Source organism: Xyrauchen texanus, chromosome 27 (genome assembly GCF_025860055.1).
Source record: "Xyrauchen texanus isolate HMW12.3.18 chromosome 27, RBS_HiC_50CHRs, whole genome shotgun sequence".
Lineage (NCBI taxonomy): Eukaryota > Metazoa > Chordata > Actinopteri > Cypriniformes > Catostomidae > Xyrauchen > Xyrauchen texanus.
In genome coordinates this window covers 27,076,555-27,097,250 of record NC_068302.1, presented here as the reverse complement: position 1 = coordinate 27,097,250, position 20,696 = coordinate 27,076,555, and the positions used below count along the sequence as shown (strand labels likewise).

General features: G+C 36.7%; 2 protein-coding genes and 1 long non-coding RNA gene across 4 annotated transcripts; 1 reads left to right on the top strand and 2 right to left on the bottom strand.

Annotated features, from left to right (window-relative positions):
• Positions 1 to 2,099: 2,099 nt before the first annotated feature.
• On the bottom strand, positions 2,100 to 12,045 carry LOC127621408 (uncharacterized). Of its 2 annotated transcripts, none has more exons than XR_007967850.1 (5): positions 11,537 to 12,045; positions 10,217 to 10,364; positions 5,864 to 5,960; positions 5,516 to 5,624; positions 2,100 to 4,545 (listed from the first exon to the last, which is right to left on the bottom strand). It is a non-coding gene; the product is annotated as an uncharacterized LOC127621408 (long non-coding RNA). The 2 variants fall into 2 exon arrangements; XR_007967851.1 differs by lacking the exon at positions 11,537 to 12,045 and adding an exon at positions 10,505 to 10,596.
• Positions 12,046 to 12,420: 375 nt separating this feature from the next.
• Positions 12,421 to 17,369, top strand: dffb (DNA fragmentation factor, beta polypeptide (caspase-activated DNase)). Its single transcript, XM_052095162.1, has 7 exons — positions 12,421 to 12,572; positions 12,690 to 12,816; positions 12,993 to 13,178; positions 13,737 to 13,816; positions 13,919 to 14,092; positions 15,023 to 15,123; positions 16,474 to 17,369. The coding sequence occupies exons 1-7, from the start codon at positions 12,453 to 12,455 to the stop codon at positions 16,682 to 16,684; spliced, it is 999 nt and encodes a 332-aa protein (XP_051951122.1). The 5' UTR covers positions 12,421 to 12,452; the 3' UTR covers positions 16,685 to 17,369.
• A 143-nt stretch (positions 17,370 to 17,512) lies between these two features.
• c27h1orf174 (chromosome 27 C1orf174 homolog) lies at positions 17,513 to 20,112 on the bottom strand. The gene is made up of 2 exons (XM_052095163.1): positions 19,612 to 20,112; positions 17,513 to 19,185 (listed from the first exon to the last, which is right to left on the bottom strand). The coding sequence occupies exons 1-2, from the start codon at positions 19,948 to 19,950 to the stop codon at positions 19,084 to 19,086; spliced, it is 441 nt and encodes a 146-aa protein (XP_051951123.1). The 5' UTR covers positions 19,951 to 20,112; the 3' UTR covers positions 17,513 to 19,083.
• Between the last annotated feature and the right edge of the window lie 584 nt (positions 20,113 to 20,696).

Here is a 20,696-nt window from a genome sequence, read left to right as displayed (position 1 = left end):
GAATGGCCAGAAAAACTGAAGTAGGTCTGTCATGATTATTAAATAATCATCTGCTTGTGGTTATTTGATCTAACTGTGGTTATTGTGCACTTTAAATTCCAATCACATTTTAATAAATGTGAATCAAATAAATCAATTCTACGAGCGGCGCGTTTGTGTCTTTCAGTTAAACTCCAAGCGTAACTTAGCCAAACTGCAGATATCAACCAGAGCAGCTCCTTTTTAGAAGAGCTCATGAAGCGCTTCTCAAGTGCTCTGATGCGCACGCTGTCAGCAGAGGCTCATGCCAAATGTCAAATAAAAATATAAACAAACAAAGATAAACTTAGATAGTGAATGCAAAGCACTACAGTTTCACCTTAATCTAACGATAGTGTAATGGCAAATGTTTCTGGTCAAAGCAGGTTCATACACATGTGTTAATGACACAAGTGAAGAAATAAAGTTGATCAAAACAAGAGACAAATTTTAAGTATTTAGAAATTTAAAAACAAAGTATTTTTATGTTACTCAGAGTTTTAAAGCCTTAAAAGGAAATCATATATAGCTACTTTATCATTTGATTTATACGTTTGAAGTTAAATATGTTAAATTGTCTTCTTAAGGAGTATGAAGTACAAATGCACATTAAGAAATATGACCATTTATATGACAATTAATCGTGAAAGCCATTATTTAAATCGCAATTATTTGTTTGACAATTAATCATCAGCCATATTTCATATTTGTGATAGCCCTAGGCTACAGTAACTCAAATAACCACTCTGTACAATTGTAGTGAAGAGAAAAGTATCTTATAATGCACAACACATTAAAATTTGAGGTGGATGGGCTAAAACAGCAGGAGACCACATCGGGCACTTTATTAGGACCTTAGCGTTCCTAATAAGTGCTCAGTGAGTGTATATACTAATATATAAATATATAAAAATATCTAAAAAAAAATCCAGTGTGTGGCAGTTCTGCTGATGGAAATGCCTTGTTGATGAGAGAGTTCAACAGAGAATGGCCAGACTGGTTTGAACTGACAAAGTCTACAGTAACTCAGATAACCACTCTGTACAATTGTGGTAAGAAAAATAGCATCTCAGAATGCAGCACAACATGTCGAACCTTGAGGCGGATGGGCTACATCAGCAGAGGCCACATTGGGTTCCACTTCTGTCAGCCAAGAACAGAAAACTGAGGCTGCAGTGGGCCTAATATTTGTGTGGCTCAGCAGAAATCCAGATTTGTCAGACTAGGCTAAGTTTTTTCAATAATCTGTCCAGTTTTGGTGTGCCTGTGCCCACGGCAGCAGCAGAAAACACCTCCGGATACAACTACTGTCAGGTTAGAACAGAAAACTGATGCTGCTGTGGGCAGAGGCATGTAGCCCATCCACCTCAATGTTCGAGATGTTGTATGTTTAGAAATGCTTTTCTGCATAGCACTGTTGTAATGCATGTTTATTTGGGTTGCTGTCACCTTCCTGTCAGCTTGGACCAGTCTGGCCATTCTCCTCGGATTTCTGTCATTAACAAGCCATTTCAACCAACAGAACTGCAGCTCACTGGATGTTTTTTGTTTTTCGCACCATTCTCTTTACACTCTAGAGACTGTTGTGCGTGAAAATCCCAGGAGATCAGAAGTTGCATAAATACTCAAACCAGGCCGTCTGGCACCAACAATCATGCCATGCTCCAAATCACTGAAATCAAATTTTTTACCCATTTTTACCCATTCAGTTGACATAACTGAAGCTCCTGACTCATATCTGACATATGTTTCAAACAAAATGAAGTATAAAGATGAAGTGAGAATTACACTGGCACCAGTTGAAATTAACTGGCCTCACACAAGACACCAAAGTATGTGTTGATTTTTTTATCACAATTCACTCGAGGTGTATGTGTTGATAATTATTAGTATCAGACAGCCCCTCCATCCATCCTCGGGGCACCAGCTAAGTTGTTTCACATTAACAGTAAAAGAATTATCCAAATGGACCATTCAATACATTAGAAATATGTCTAACTTAGGTGGTCATTTGAGAGCAGTCTAATCTTTAGAGCTCATCTTTATCATCAACACAAGGAACACACAGTTGTAATAAAATTTGTTTTATTTACAAAAAGACAAACAAGAATAACTAACAAAAACTACAAAATAGTACTAATATGTTAAAGAATAATATAAATGAATGGGTAAATAAAAGAGCATATGACGCTAGTAGTGAGACTTGGTGTTTCATCGATCTTCTTGGAGAGACTAAGAACGTTGTATGATCTTTTATCCTCTCTCGTGGAGTGAAACTTAGCATGTTGGATGGTTTGGAATCAGTTACATCTACCACTGTAACAAATTCATTTTGACCGCTTAAATAAAAACATACATCAGTTGCTTTCAGTAGCGTGAACAATTACTTGACCATCTACTCTAGTTGGAACTTTTTCCATCGGAACCAAAACAAATTTGTCATTTACTCAATCTGTCACTTTGACAGCTAGAAAAAGTACAGTACTGTGCAAAAGTTTTAGGCACTTGTGAAAAATGTAGCATAGTGAGGATATCTTCAAAAATAATGCCATCAATATTTTTCATTTATCAATTAACATCATACAAAGTCCAGTATAAATAAAAAGATCTACATCAATATATGGTGTGACAACCTTTGCCTTCAAAAGAGCACCAATTCTCCTAAGTACACCTGGACACAGTTTTTCATGGTTGTTAGCATATAGGATGTTTCAAGCTTCCACCGTTCTTCTATCTATTTAAACTGCTTCTGTCTCTTCATGTAATCCCAGACTGACTCGATGTTCAGTGGGGCACTCTGTGGGGGCCATGCCATCTGTTGCGATGCTCCTTGTTCTTCTATTCTATTCTATTCTATTTACAAAAGGAATGTTTGGGAGTGTAAAATGTATACTTTCTATTGACACACTAAAAGCTGAAGATTTTAATAACCATCTTAAGATGGATGCTTTGGTAAAATATATTTTTTTGCCTAAGACTTTTGCACAGTACCATATAACTCTTGTCTATTTCTCTACTTTTGAAGCATATCCACAGTAAAGGTTGTTAGGGATAATAAGTGAAGGAAAGGTGAAAAAAAGTTTAATTTGCCCTTGCGAAAAAAGAACAGGAGAGAGACATGAGAATTTGGGGAAAGAAATGAGAGATGCCAAGTGTTGTCCAGTGGAACAGTTCATGGACTAATATTTATTAAACTGGGTGACAAGATCACAAGACCGTCAGATCACATTGCGAGAGAAGAACAAAAACCCAAAACACAGCACTTGGTATGAGCTGTTCTAGTGTGTTACAATAATTTACTGTACAAAGTTTTGACTGTTTAAATTTAATGTTTACTTGACCAAATTAATAAATAAAATATATTTGCTTCACTGAACTCAGTCTTGTCACTTGTTCATGATTTTAATTATTTAAATCTTCTCTGACAGAAAATCTACAACCCATTCAGTCACAATGACGAATAGTAATTTTTAGCAAAACCTCTGAAATGTGCCAGTAACTTTGAAACTGAATGATTAAAAATGTAAACGAGAATTATCAGAGTCTTACTGCAAACAAGTGAATATTCTGTATAAAAATTATTGAAAATTATTATTTTTATTTTTTTCTTAAGGAATGCAGTCTGAGACAAATAACTGACAACTTCCAGTCACCATTTTAAATATTTCAAACCGGCCAGAATTGGCCCATTAATTGATAGACTGACTGATAGACTGAGATTTTTTTCATCCTCCTGATGGCATTTTACTGTAAAAAAAAAAAACATTTTTTGCTTCAGCATCCTGTATGCTTCTCGGAATCTACTGTATCAAGCACAAGCTGTAAGTGAAACAAGGCTGATAAAATGCATCATTTCAGCACAGAACTTGGAGCTCAAGCAGCAGCCAGTCATTTAGATTTGTTAAATCCATAACATCAAACTTCTCAAGACTCCTGCTCATGGTCTCTCTCTCTGCATGGTGCTCTCATCTCAAAAACACTACATAAGAGCTGTCGCTCCTTCAGTCAAAAGAGTAAATCAATCACAAACTTATAGCACATGTTCCAATATAAAGACACAACCTGCTCTTAAGAGATTGAGTAGACAGAAGGAGAGAATAAAGAGGAGTGGAGAAGTTTGAATGAGATGAGGAGGAGAGGAGAAGATGAAGCCATGGGGATTGCTGATTGCAGAATTATGTTCAACCCACACACTGTGGAGCCTAAACAATTTATCTCACCCTCTATTCTTTTTTATTTCATCATATTCATATTCTTCAAAGACATCTTTGCGCTCAGCGCCTCTCATTTCTGCTCGCATCCAACAAAAAGTTTCTCCGGTTGTCTCTCTGTTCCTCAGCTCGATTTCCATCTGTTCAACTTCTTCAGTTCCATTTTTTAGAATTCCTTCTCTGAAGTTCTCTCAATCCTTCCTCTCCCGTCATTTCTGTCAAGAGCTGACCCTGTTACTCTGAAGGGTGTGAGTGCCTTTTAGGACCAGCTGCTCGCAGGGATGTTTGTGTCTCCATGGGCAGAAATATTGATTTCCTGGACAGCATGCAAGCCACATATATGATTTAAATTAATCTCTTGGCTTGTCAAATGGTTAAAAGGGTTACTGATTCGTCTGCAAGGCCCATGAATCAAGATTAATGAAGGAGAACTGTAGACCTTAAGGTCTAACCTACTGAACACAGTACTTGAAGATATGAAGTTAAACACCTGACATGGGCGTTACTCGTAGCACATATGCTAGGAGGAAACTAGACTGACTCAGAGGAATGAATGAACATCCCTTTACGCACAATCATACTGCATTTAAAATCACTTTCAACTAATTAGAGAATTTATTGAACTCTTGGCTATCCGTAAAAGGTTTCTAATATAGAACAGACGGTGGGCATAGCAAACTAAATAAGCACTAAAAGTTCTCTACAGAGGGCTGCCGCATCATGTCATAAAATGTTGAGCTAATTAGGTGGACAGATATATCACCGTTTTCTAAGATCAATTAGGTTTAAGTCAAGATTTTAACCTTGTTTTAACCTTTAAGCTTGTATGGCCGGCAGACCCACGAGGAAAAAAAAGGATTTGTCAAAATATTTATAACAACAGTCTTGACAACACAAAATCGGTATTGTTCGAAAGCTTAGAAGCTCTTGTTTGCCATGCATGTAGGCATTATGATCCAAACTGAACAAGTGCTTTGAAAATTGCAGATAAATCAGAAGTGTTCCATTTTGATCATTTATTTAAAAGAAATTGAACTGTACATCTTGTAATCAGTAAAAAAATCAAACATATCTAATAGCCATGTGTCATATGTTGTTGGAAATCTCTCAAAGTGTAGAATACAACCAGCCTATTTGTTTTACTCACAAACTATTACAAAATTATAGAGAGTAATGGCTAATATATGTCTTTAACATTTATGTTTCATTTGAACATGTGTTGCTTATATGTAGCTTTTGCACTTATAACTTCATGAAAAATAAACAGAACATGAAATATCACATACCATTTCTAAGAGGAGGTGATTATCTTTCAAACAAGCCCACACACAAGGTAACCGGATGCATGTCAAGTTATAAGCCTTTCATTTTGGGTATGCCAATGAAACAGGATATCTATTTAAAAAGAAAAAAAGAAAAAAAAAAACAGAGGTTAAAGGGTTAAAGGTTTTAGGATCAAATGTCTTTGAAACCCAGACTAACGGCATCTTCACTACTCACAAAGCTGACAAAGAAGCTAAATGTTTTTAAATTGTAAAGTATTCATACACTATAACAGTATATGTTACATTGAATTTAATTTATGCTAATATTAATACAAAAATCTGAGCTGTAGCCAAACAGGCTGCACTCACGACATGTGGTGCTGATGCAGTGACGGTGACCCAAGTTAGAGTCCCAGCTCATGAGGTCCTTTCCCGATCCTATTCCCACTCTTTTCCCTCTTATTTCCTGTCACCATCAGTCCATAAAAATAAAAAAAAGATTTAGAACAAAAAATGAGAATTAGAGGTTTTCACATCACAGTAATCATAATTTGAGGGGAAATGTGCTTAATTGTCCTGAAAAAAAATGTACATTGCAAAAATCTTAATTATCCTACAAAAATGCTTATTTTTCTCATGTAAAAAGAAAAAGAAGCCCATTTCTCTTTTTGTTTTAGGGTGAAATATGACCCGTACAATTCTTTGTGAGATTCACTAATAAAACCATAGCTTCCTATTGACACTGTTCTTTTGTACTTTGCCCAGCATACAGACAGGAGAGACAGTTTAACATCACACGGGGGAGTGAATAGAAAAAGTCTGACTTTTCTGAAAAACAGCCCCATCAAGTATCCATTCAACTGTGTGGCAGCACTGCCCTCTACAGACCCAAACGCTTTACAGCACCCATCATGAATAATCTATATTCTCCACAACAGTGGTTCTCAAACAGGGGGCCGTGACCCACTAGGGGGACTCAGCAAACTTCCAAGGGGGCCTCAAGATTACTTAAAATGTATTTAACATTAGAAATATTTAAATAATTAAAATACTCCAACTTAATTAAAATACTAAAAATACTTTAAGATGTATGACAACATTTACATTTACATTTATGCATTTGGCAGACACTTTTATCCAAAGCGACTTACAGAGCACTTATTACAGGGACAATCCCCCCGGAGCAACCTGGAGTTAAGTGTCTTGCTCAAGGACACAATGGTGGTGGCTGTGGGGCTCGAACCAGCGACCTTCTGATTAACAGTTATGTTATATGCTTTAGCCCACTACGCCACCACCACTCCACAATGAATTATTAACTGACTCTTTCTGAAACTTCTAGAATAAAAAATGATTCATGATTAATTATTTTAATCAGACACGTCAAGGACACGTCTAGTTTCGGATGAAGGGGCCTTCAAATATTGTCTTGGACAACAGGGGGCCTTGGAGTCAAAAATGTTGAGAACCACTGCTCCACAACATGTGATTTATGAGCTTAAACAGTGGGCAGGTGTGACACCAATATTTCCAGTAAAGGAAATATCTTATGAGGTGCACAACAAAACTTTTTTTTTAAGATGAAGTGTACATTCTTTTGGATTATGAAATAGGTTGACTACCCAAAAAGTGTTAATAGGTGTGCTTTCTTTTCTCAACAGCAACATTTCTGTTTGTGGCAAGAAAAGATGAGTGATTGGGAAACCGGTTTGAAATCAATCATTACATATGTAATTCCGTTTGGTGATGCAAGAGGTGTAGAAATTACAAACATCAGTTTTAATGCTCTATCCAGAATCTAAGCATCATCTTGTAACTTATGGATTCACCATTGAAAACCCCTGTTAATTAGACAAGAAACAGCTTCATTTTCACTAAAATCAATGGAGGCACTCCAATCTTTCTGCCTCTAACTGAAGGTCACTGATGAAATTCGATTTAGCGATGCCAACATCCCCACACAAACATTTGTTTTGTCATAACACCCCTCCATTAGAGTCAGGCCAGAGGGAGAGCATCGCTTTAATTCCATCTCCATTCCTTTATAATCACTTCCTCTGTTTGAAGTCTTCTGCAGCATATATATTAAAACTGATCCATCATGTCTGACAGACCTTATGTGATCTCACACTCCCTCCTCTGACGCTGCTCCTGGGGTTTCACCAAAGAGCAGACGTTTTATTCTCCTTCAACACTGACAATGTTTATCGGAAATTAGCACATCACAATTCCTAAATGAGAATCTCTCTCTGTTAGAAAGCAGAAAATGAATTAACCAGGCTAATTAGTGAATAACATTGGAGTACCAGGCAACTCAATTGTGTAACTGATTAGATAACGATGCAAATGGTTTACAAGAAGGCCAGAGGGTGACACAATATTCAATACAATATTCAGAGCAATATGGCTGTTTGGGGAGAGATGGCAACACGTAACATTGTGCACAGGCGCAGTAGGTAGCTGGAAATGGAGCGTGCTGCAGGCATTATCTCTAATCCCCATTGCCTGAGACTCAGAATGGATATTTTCAAGAACTTTATTTCCACTCTGTGGATCTCAGAGACCATAAAAGGAGATTAAAGTGAATTACAGTGGTGCCAGCCATGGAGACAGATGTGTGTGTGTGGTCTCCTAGACAGCTGGACAGTAAATTCCCAGCCTCAGAAGAGCCGTTATTGTGCTTTTCTGAGAGAGAGACCAGAATGCAACTATCATCTCCAATAAACTCTGCTGGATTCTGCTTGTGCATAGCGTTTGGTGCCAGCATTGATATTTCAAACATCAGCAGAAATGAAATAAAGTTGAGTAGTCGCAAAGATAAGAGATGAGGTTGCCCTTAATCTAACCTGCGAACTCTGATTGCAGGGCGACTCAAAATTAAAGTGTTAATGCATGCAATTAATTTACACATTTTAGCACGTTAATTATTCTTAATCACGATTAAAGCATTTACCTTTAATACAGCATAAACCAGCATCAACACTTGTTGGAAGGGCGGAAACTTTGCGATGTGTCCGCCCAGAGTCTTTGAGCTGGGAATCATAGGGAAAGGAGCTCTTAATGTCATTTGCTGTACATAACAAGCTTAGATGGAACTTGTGACAGAAATCAAGTATTCAGTTTAAGTATGGTGCATATTAATTACCACAGAATCACATCTTAACTATCACCAATACTCAGAATGAGATGTTTTTGGCTGCAAGCGCTTTTCATGTGGAGTTCAAAGCTTGATGCTGGCGCTGACTCACTGATGCAATTCATGAATGTAGTCTGCCGGCTGATTAATATTGTGGAGGATGGAGTTTAAGAGATTTAATGCCCATAGACCTTTTTAACAGAATGTGATGACTTGTTTCCGGCTTATTTAACTGCGTAAATCTAGCAACCTTTTTTATATTATAAATTTTTTTAAATATTGAGTGTAAGTCTTTAACATTATGCTTTGTGTTATGTTACCATGGAATTAGTTTAAAAAATTGTATTACCACAGCTGTGAGGGGGTTTATATTACAGCTGCTTTGACAGTGTCTTAATCCACCGCTCTCTATTTATATATATTTTTTTTCTTTCTGGAAAGTCATTCAAATGTAATAGTGACATTTTTGTTTTGCTCTTGGAGGTTTCCCATTCACTCCCATTCACCGCTTTTGAAGTTTACCCTGCAAAAGTTTACTTCCGTGTTCCAAGACCCAGAGTGTGAAAAAGGTCTATTGCAATTAATAAGCAACCTATGGGGACTAGTTCTTTCTATTATTCAAACTCACACTTTGACTTTGGGAGATGTTTAATGTTACTTGAATTGGTTCCATTTTAGATATTTAGTTTTTTACATATTGTTTGGTTTACTTTCATAAGAAGGAAATAAATGCATTTTGACCGGAAATGAAGCATATTTAGAGTCAAATTTCAGCATTTTCAAAATTGGCAATTAATTACAATTAACTACGAAATATTATCAGATTAATCAGATAAAAAAATGTAAATCGACTGACAGCACTAGAAATAATACATTGCCACAGTGACATAATGGAAAGGCTAAGGATTTTTCTAAAGGTGACGTGATTGTGAATTTTTTCAGTGTTAAAATACTTTCTTCTATCCCAGCTTAATAAGCAGAGCAATACTGATGCAACCAATGGTGTGAATTTGGAGCGGGATAAACTGTTTGGTTAACCAATGGACGACAGAGGAAGTGTTCAGGAAACCTGTTTGAAAACAGTCATTATTTTTTGCAATTTGTTTGGTGATTCTAGTGGAGCAGAAATCACAAAATTCACCTTTAAGTACATCTACATGTCCACTGAAACACAGCTGAATGAAACAGATTTCAGCACTGACAGTTGTCATATATAGATGTGAGACACTTACTGACCCCTGTTCCTATAATATTCCCTCTATAGAGTGAGACAATAAGATTGACACTAGAGATTGACACTGGGAGCCAAAGTGCAGCTCCCTTCTCAGCAAACATACCAGGAATTAAGTCTGAGACAGCTTTTTTGTACAGATCCACAGCACCAAGTTCCAAACCATTGTAGTTTTGCAATCTTATTCCTTGTGCCCCTTCACTGTTGCCACTTTAAAAGGGCATGGAATAGGGCATAAGGGTGGACACTTCTGAATGAACTGCACCTTTGCTAGCAAATCTTGAATCACTACGGTGTTGCATTATGACATAATTCTACTGTATATCCTCAGTCATTATGAAATGAGTAAGCCTACCTCATTGAAGAGTAATAGACCAGAACAAAAACGTTGTGCCCCTGACAGAGTGTAATCCGCTCTTCCATGTGTGCCCAAAGAAGTGCTGGTGACCCGAGTCAAACAAGGTCACTCGCAGCTGATACCTGAGTGCATGTGACTCCTCTCACTGTTACCATGCCAACCAGAGGAAGGAAAGAGAGGACAAGAGTGAATGCTAACATCAATCTATGTGATCAAAAACCTGTATAATGTTTACAATTTATTAAAGGGATAGTTCAATCAAAAATTCTCTAATCATTTACTCACCTTCATGCCATTCCAGATGTGTGACCTTCTTTCTTCTGCTGAACACAAATGACTATTTTAGAAGAATATCTCAGCTCTGTTGCAAGTGAATGGTGACCAGAAATCTGAAGGTCCAAAAAGCAGATAAAGTGTTTAATTTAATATCTTCAAAAGCAATATGATAGGTCTGGCTGAGAAAAAGAACAATATTTAAGTCCTTTTTTAATATACATCTCCACTTTCACTTTCAGATGTGAAAGTGAAACTAAACAGGTTCCACATGTGACTTTCAGATGTTAAAGTGATAATGGATATAGTATAAAATGATTACAATTTTGATCTGTTTCTCACCCACCCTTATTATATCGCACACAGATTTAACATGTGAAGTCGGACAAATTACTTTTATGTTGCTTTAAACTGCTCTTTGGACCTTCAGATTTCTGGCCACCATTCACTTGCAATGACTTGACCAACAGAGCTGAGATTCTTAAAAAAAAAATAAAAAGCAGAAGGAAAGTCATACACATTTGGGATGGCATGAGGGTGAGTAAATTATCAGAGAATTTTCATTTTTGGGGGAACTATCCCTTTAACTGTCAACTCTTGATTGTTTTGGGGTAACAGACATGTAATTCAAAGTGGTGACAACAGGTTCCTGTAGTGCGACATGCTATAATACATTTAAAACTGCATTAAACATTTTAAAACATTCTTGAATAATTATTATAATACAATTATTATACTAAATTATATATGGAATACACAAATTGAGATTTTAGGCAGAATGTCCAACATTCACTTTCATTGCTTTTATTTTCTCCATACAATGAAAGTGAATGTGACTGAGGGAGGTCAACGTTCTCCCTAACATATTTTTCATTTTCTACAAAAGAAAGAAGCCCTATGAGTTTGGAACAACAAATGGGTGAATAAATGTTCATTTGGGTGAACTATCCTTGAAATTGAAAAAGCTAATGGCCACCCCTTTCTTCCATTATTCCACAGAATAAAAAACAACATTTATCTGAATTAATTTGCCTGGCTGCCCACCTGATTTATGTAAATTCCAGCGACCTGCTTGAAGACCAGCAGCCGTAGACCTTGAGAAGATCCTTGACCTGTCGGGTGGTTTGACTGTGAGGTGTAATCACTCGGCTCCTCTCGAAAACGCTTTTCCACTCAGTTTCTTCACTTCTACCAGATTTTTAGAGAACATTCTCGGTCAGTGAGCGTTATATCATGACAAACGTCCGAAAAGAGGGCTTCACAGGTTGTTAAATCAATCCTACAGGCAGGGCGAAATTGATTGACAGAATCAATTTTTTATGGGATTAGACTGGAAAAGAGTGAGCTGCGGGAATGAGGAATGCTCGCCATCCATTCTCGATTCCTCAAGTACATCACTGTGGCACATATGTTGCTATCTTCTTAATACTGTATAATTAGTGCTTATGTTGTTTAAGATTAAAAGCAGTTCATGTGCATGCCGTTTTTGAACTGATCTTTAACTTTATATATCGTTCTAAAAAAGATAGACATTGTTAACGTAGTTACGCAGATTATACAAACAGACTGCGCATGTGCGAGAAATTGACGAAAGAGGGCTACCTTCTAGACACGACCCTGTTTGGTGGGTTTCTTCTGCGCGTGTCTGAAGCACCACGAGAGATGTTATGACCGCCGACACGTGGGGCGGATGTGTAACGAACTAGGCTCTTGTACACGTTGTTTTAACGATTTGTCTTATGTTCAATAAATTAGATATTATATATTATATAGTTCAAATGTGATTATATAAAAAATTACTACTGGCATGCTTTTTTATTTTTTAAATGTTTATGGAGTGGTGAGAGACCTCTACAGTATTTCTAATTCTATCCGCAAGGTGGCAACGCACGTTTCGTTGTTGTTGTGATCGCGCACTCAGTCGCGTGGCGAAGGAGAAACGTAGTGCGGAAATCTAAATATGAACAAAATAACAAAACCTAAGCTGGTTAAGATAAGGAGTGTCAACCAAGCCAGAAAATATGGAATTGCGGCTGTTACACTAAAAGAGCTGGTTAAAAAAGGATGTAATTTGCTAAAGGTAATAATAATTTAAAAAAAAGTTTATCTGTGTTAAGAAATAACGTCTTAGTGTATATGCCATGTATGATGTGTTGTGATGCTGCAGTCAGACACATAATTCATATTTTATCCACAGATATCCGGTCCTCGTATTCAGATCTGCTTATACGAGGATGGGACAATAATAACCGAAGAGTATTTCCAAAATCTTCCAGATAATACAGAACTTGTTTTCCTTACGGACGGACAGAGCTGGAATGGATGTGAGTAATGTATTGTATTAACTAAAAGTAGGTCTATGATTGAGGAACACTGTCTGGAGGTATTATGATAAAAATATGAACAATAAATAATCAACACAATGCTTTTTTTTAAGACTCAGACTTTGTTTTTACAAATACCATTCTGATCGTCATACATGGCTCTTCATTCCCTGCAGTTGCTTTTGAAATAAATCAAGTCCTTGGTTTGGACACACACACAGACCTACTGATCAGTGCAGCAAAGGATCTTCTCTCAGATGAGCATTCTCCCAAACGGCGCAGAATACTGGGAGACCTTCTAAGGAACCTGAAGGACAATTCAGATGTGGAGAGCAGAGAAAAAGATAAAGAATGGTTTGAAGGTAAGATACAAAGATAAAGGACTTAAGCCAGGGTAGATACTGTTGGTGTAATTGGCTGTTCTGTCAAGGATTGAGGCTCTTTAATGACTTTCCTTTACTAAAGACTTTGGATGCAGAAAGCTGGAGCTAAATGTTTCATGTGCTTTCCTTTTTATATAAATGCATTGTAACTAATAGGATATAAATCAGAGCTATTAGGCATGATTTATTGTTTGGTTCATTAGATGGTTATAAACGTGAGGCTGCAGTATTATATTTTTTTACTATACAAACTCAGAAGTAGTTGCCATAAAAATGTGAATCCTAATGGACCTACAAACATAATTTTATGCATGCAAAATATCATTTTATTTTTATTTTTGGAGTGAAATATGACTGTTGACAGGCTTTGTGAGATTCAATCTATTATGAATTATTAGGATTATGTGTATAGAGTGTAATGAATATATGATTGAAGTCCACCTCTTAGGTTTTTCCTGGAGTCAGGGTGTTATAATAAATGTCCATATTGAATGTACTAAAATGTATGTATATTTTCTCACTTTTCCTTAACCTCAGGTGTTGATGTCCGGTTTAAGACCAAGTCTGCTTACATGAAATATAACTGTGAGAGCAGAATTCGGGGATATTTGAAAGAGGTGTGACAATCTGCAGTCAGCTTAGCAATGGATGATACTTTTGGTGTTATTTGTTAATTATTTAATGCATTTAATTGCTTTGTATATTGTTATGGTCTGTAGGTTGATGGATACACCAAGACTATTCAGAACAACAAGGCAAAAAATGAATACAAAAAGGTGGTAGAAATCCTGGCTGAGAAATTGAAATCTGTGCGGTACAATGGTGTCTATTTTGACAGGTCGGAGAGTGAGGCCCACAGACTCTGTACTGAAGAGGGCTGGTTCTCGTGCCAGGTAGCATGATGCATTCACTCTCATATGTAGGGCTGGGTATTGACACAGATTTCCTGATTCAGTTCTGATTCACAAGCTATTGGTATGATTCAATATTGATTCTAATGGGTGCTGTTACAATGTCCATTTTGCTTGCATTTAAAAAACAATTATCTCCCAGCTAAGGCTCTTAATTATAAAGGAACCTTCTAGGCTACCATTCTAGGTACAATTCCAAAATATTAATTAAAAAAATATATATTTTATCCTTAGTTTTCATCAAATTGGTCACATTTTATCTTTTGAAAAATTTCTAAATGCAGTCTATTCCATCAGTTAATGTCTTAAAATTGCATATATTATGTTCCATGTATATATTTATAAAAAAAAAATGTATTGTTTACTTGCATAATTTGTACTATTTATAAGTACATTGATATGTAAAGCATGTGCTTAATCTGTACTGTCTCTTTAAGACTAGTGGCATCAGCCAGTAAGCACATATAATGAGAGAAGTAATGCATAATTTATTTAGTTCATCCATGTGTGATTAGAATTAAAAAAAACAAAAACAGTCAACTGACTGTAAAGAAACAGAAAGGGTATTAAAAGAGACATTAATAAATGACAGGGATTCGTGGATCTCATCTTTGGACACACAGAACGTGTTAATCCAAACTTTTACTCTCAACACACAGTGAAAGGACCTCTGTGCTAATAATTCTCCACTATACTACTCAATTCCTGGTAAATTAAAACTTAACATTGTTACTCAACCTTTATTCCCCTTTTCAAGTAAAATAAACAATGAAGCTAAAATATTAATTTAGTAGTACTTTAACTTGAATAAAAAACATTTAGCATACTTGTATATGTTGATATCTGAGTGTCTGCTTTTGTCCCAGTGGTCTCAGAGAGAGAGAGAGTAATGAAAGCATTTTGCTCCAACAGGGTGCCTTTGATGAGAACGAGTGCACATTTTTCCACTCAATAAACCCGTATGGGAATCGCGAGAGCAGAATCCTCTTTAGCACGTGGAATCTGGACCACCTGTGAGTAGTATCAGCAAAATATCAACATTTAGCTCCTCTGATAATACATTGCCTGGCCAAAAAAAAAAGGTGCATACTCTAACTTTAGTTGCTTTAATTACAGCGTTACATACATTTTTGGCCGAGATCTTGTTTTGATAATGGGAAGCGTTGAATCAATCCGTAAAGTCTTCTCCAGCACATCCCAAAGACTTTCAATTGGTTATGGTTAGGACTCAGTGGTGGCCAATTCATGTGTGAAAATGATTCCTCATTCTCCCTGAACTGCTCTTTCAAAATTTGAGCCCGATGAATCTTGCCATTGTCGTCCTGGAATATGCCTGTGCTGTCAGGGAAGAAAAAAATCCATTGATGGGATAACCTATTCATTCAGTACATTCAGGTACTCAGCTGACTGCATTTTATTGCCGCATAATGTTGCTGAGCCTAGACCTGACCAATTGAAGCAACTCCAGATCATAACACTGCTTCCAGAGGCTTGTACAGTGGGCACTATGCATGACTGGTACATCGCTTCATACCCAAGTGATTCTTACCCTTATGTGCCCATTGCTTTGGAATAGGGTAAATCTGGACTCATCAGATCACATGACATTTTCCATTGCTCCACAGTCCAATCTTTATGCTCCCTAGCAAATTGAAGTCGTTTTTTCAGATTAGACTCACTGGCAAGTGTCTTTCTTGTGGCCACACAGCTGTTCAGTCCCAATCCTGTAAGTTCTCGTTGCATTGTGCATGTGGGAAATGCTCTTATTTTCACTATTAAACTCAGCTGTGAGTTCTACTGTCCTTTTTCTTACAATGTGACTTCAAGCATTTTTGTGATCTCAGATCATGATCATTCAAGATTTTTTTCCCAACCACATTCTTTCCGTGAAGCTGATGGTTCACCACTATACTTCCAGGTTTTAAAAATGCGTTAGACAGTTCTTAACCCAATTCAGTGATTTCAGCAATCTTCTTAGTTGTTTTCTTTGCTTGATAAAGGCCAATCATTTGCCCCTTCTGAAACACAGTAACATCTTTTCTATAACCACTGGATACGTATTCTGACATGGTTGTTTAAGAAATTAGAAGCTACACAGTGCAACATTTCGGGTTAAAAGAATTGTTGCCAGTTGAAACATATTAATAACTGCAATAATGATCAAAATATTTGCTTATTTAAATGCAAATGGTGCCTTTCTTTTTTGGCCAGGCAGTGTAGTTCATTCATAAGTCGTATACTGTAGGGATGTGGGATCAGTTATAACATTCTGGACTAAAAATCTAAATTTGAGTTTAGCATTGCTTTAGATTTGTCATGTGATATTATGTTCAACCATTTAAATGATGCTGATCTTTTCACAGAATTGAAAAGAAGAGAACTGTCATCCCCACTCTCGCCGAGGTACTGAAGGGTAAAAAGAGCAGTGATATTAACCTGGATTATTTCTACAAACTTCTGTTCACACAAGAGAACCTCAAACTTGTTCACATCGTCTGCCATAAGAAAGGGGCCCATGAGCTCAGCTGTGACTCCAGAAAAATCTACAAACGGGTCAAGAGGACTGTGAAATGAACAGAATATACATAATCCTCTTATGAAATATGCAGCTTAGTATAAAAGTTTCAGCTTTGGTGAATCACAAGTACTAAGCTACTCAGGGCCATTTTTTTCATTTTATCATCGACTATATCATGCTTCAAGTATGCACATTTTTAGGTTGAAAATGTTGTTTCAGGGTAATACTTTACAGTAAGGTTCCATTTGTTAACACAAACTAACAATGAACAATATTTTACAGCATTTATTTATCTTAAATGTTACTTTCAACATTTTCTAATATGTTTTTTTTTAAATCAGTAGTTGTGTTTGTTAGCATAAGTGTTACCAGTTTCATTTCCATACAAAAGCAACATTTCTCTTAATAGATCATTGAAAAACTTTTTCAGGGTTTTATAACTATGACTGATTTTATATTTGTATATTGATTTTTATTTAAAAAACTGGAAGAGTTTAAAAAAATAAGAGTCTCTTGTTTCTTCTGTCTTTCCTGTATATGTTTACGTTGTGAATCCACTTTATCCATCAAATAATCGGTTAAAATATTTCATCATTAGATATTGAGCGCATGTGTGGGAACAGGAGGTCTTGTACAGCAAGTGTGTGTAGCTCTTTCATCAACACAACTTTCTTGAAGTTCAAATATCTTTTAAATAAACAACAACAAAAAAAGGACACTTTTTATTACAATAAATATGTGCCAACAGTTCTGCGGTGAGTATTATTATTTGAACCCTATGGAAATTTTGTTTCAGTTCTTTGGGAAATAAACAAGGCACATTTTGAAAAATGTGTGCATTGGATTGTAAGAGAACTAACAAAAACTCACAAAATATTTGTTTCCAAAGCGGTTAATGAGGTTTATTTTTTCTGGACGGAGTATTGTAGCTTTTATATCATACACTGAACACTTGGCATTAAATAAGTAAACAAAATTGACATGACACATACAAGGCATTAGGTAGCAAAAGTTAGAAAAATTCATCACTTCAATAGAAAAATATAAACTTCAAAAATCACACTGTTTATAATTTTTACCTCATACAATTTATACATATTAGCTTAGAAACTACATTTTAAAATGATAAATTGTTGACTAGTAATTAATGCAAATCCGGTCTAATAAAATCATACAAATATCACCTCTTGGCAAATTTATGTTAATACAGATAAATCATGATCCTAGAGGAGCAACATGCATAACATTGGTTGCCGTTTTTGGTTTAATATTACAGATTTCCATATCTAACCTTAAAAATATCGGAGAAATTGGACAAATGTCTTAATTTGAGATCATTACCATTAAAAATAACATACCAAAAAGCAAAATAGAGGCTGTCACAATTGTTACATGCTTCATTTTTTTAATTATACAGCACCACATCTTATATATAAAGTCTGTTTTTTTCCAAAAACAAATCCATTCATTCTCAACAGAGAAATTTTAAAAAGTGCCAAATTCAGAGAACATTTTAAGAATGTACAAGCTCAAATTGCTTTAAAAGTCTGAACAGCAGACTTATCCTACTTGAGGCACTTGACTGATAAAACTATCTGTAATTAAACTTCTGTGTTTTATTTGTTGATTTCAGAGCATATCAGTAAGGACAAGTGGTAGAAACTCCAGTGTTGGCCAGCGCTGCAGGATCAACTCCAAAGTAAAGTGTTCTCAAGATTGTTTTCCATAATATACATCTCAGCACAAACTCCGATCTCATGGCTGAAAAATAATGGTTTAAGCCAGAGGTCTAGAAAAAAATATGCTTACTGTACTTTCACTAGTATAGCACAAGTGTAACAATTTGGAAATCTATTAGGGGTGGACTAACAAAACATTTTCACCATTAATAATATTCAGGGATGCAAACTACTCACCTTTCAGCTAAAATCACCTTTTCTGAAGCTAAAATGTTCTACATTTTCCTTATTAAAATCACTTGAAAGGGTTACTTGAAGCTTATACATTTAAAAAAAAAAAAAAGCTTTAAATACAACAAAAGGTTAAACAGAAATTATACACCTGGAACACCTGCTATGACTTCCTCACCTTTTACACTGCTCATGAGTTTGCATGCCTGAATATATGTGCCTCTCTTTATAAAACTGCACAATGCAAAATTACCATATCACTGATCATTGTATCAGGTGTATACAGAATGCCTTCCTTGAGAGCACATCCCATCAAGTTACTTGCATTTAAGTTAATTGAGTAAATTGCCAATTAAACAATCACTGTGAAGGCTTTTGGCTTTATATAAAAAAAAATAAAAAAAAACATCTTGCTTAAAAACAATTGTCTAATCATGCTCATTTTTACAGCATGAATCTCCTTTCCTGAATTTAATCGATTTGCCCAACTCCTACAGGCTCAAAGTCAAGACTGTGGCACACATGTTTTTTACTGATAAGTGTTCTCATAGCTGCTCCTCTTCACTGTCCTCTTTGGCATAATAATGCATACTCCTATATTGTCTCCGACTCATGCTCTTACTGCCTGGGGTTTTGCGTGGGTAATCCTGAAACAAAGCAGGTCAAGTTATTTTACAACAAAACCTTAAAACGTCTCTTTTTGAGCTTACACAAAGATTCCTTTAACTGGCATTTCATTAAATTGCATTAATGACACTTGGGTATTTGGTTTGTGCATTAGGAGATCAAGCAGGCTCTTGCTGCCTCCACAGACGTTCAATCTAATAATCCTGGGTGGCCTTGTATTAACCTCGATATTTTAGGATTACTGTGTGTGCAAACAAAGCCATCTGGTTGCCTGTTATTTATCTGGAAAGACCAGAGTTCTATTACTAGGGCAAAGGGTAATGAAACTGCATAGCCTGCATGGGCCAGCAACTGATATTTAAATCTAGTGCCGTTTTACTGCAGTTTTGCACAAGCGCCTAATTAAATAAATATGGACACCTGCTACAAAACCCGTTTAGATTTACCTCAACAACATCCAGGTTCCCAAAAAATTGCTCCACAGGAAAAATGTGATTGCTGTCCTCGTCGAAGAATATGCTTGGGTCCTCTCGCGAGCCGTGAAGGACCGTCTGGTCCATCTTCGCCTCTGCAGAGCCGCTTGTGTGTAAGTGCGTCAATCCCGTAGACTTCAAAGCAGAGTTCTCCTTACCGCGCCGTTCCTTCCCGCCATGGGCTTCGGACGGAGTCTTTTTTCCAGGCGGAGTTTTGACGTTTTCATTCATGGACGCGCTCGAGTTCTCGTCTTCCTCGCCGTGAAACGGTCTCTTTGGGAGACGCTTGGCCTCCCCGCCGTCACCAGCCATATGCCGCGCTCCGCTCACGATATCAGACACTGATCTCTGCACCAAACCGCGTAGAACTCTCCTCCTCTCCGTCGCAGTGAATAAAATATACCGGTAGAAAATATCAGCGCGGACCCAGATGTATCAAACGCATTGAGCCAAACATGGTTAGCCTACATTGTAGCGCTTTACTGAAGCTGGCCGACGGAAAATGCGAGGAGGAGATGGTGGAGTACATAGACACTGTCAGTGACCTTGACTGAACTTTTCACACCGGGCGGGTTTAAAGAGACAGCGCCACACCCTCGCTGTCTGAGGCTCCCAGCTACAGTATGAAACTAGAGAACAGTCTCACTGTTACATTATTAACGATATCCCGTGATTAATAATACATTTGTTTCACCATGAACGACACGATTACTGCTGAGACACGTTCACTTCGAGAGCTTTATCATTAATACAAAGCCGCCCGTGGAAATCAACTTAATTACTATCTCGGAGTACTAAATTGCACTTGCTCCAATCGAAACTGTTAAGTCTGTGCCCCAAACACGTAAACTAACGTTGTTAAAGAACAAATACACATTAAAGAATAACGATTAATTAAACTGAAATTGTAAAATTAACCAAAGTCTCTCTAGCAAGTTAGTCCACTGTCGACCATTTTTGGAACTCTCCGGGGAGACTATTTCCAGTCATGCCAGTGCAGCTCACATCTACTTGAATGGAGAGAGACCAAAAACAAAAAATTGTCAAGATTAAGATCA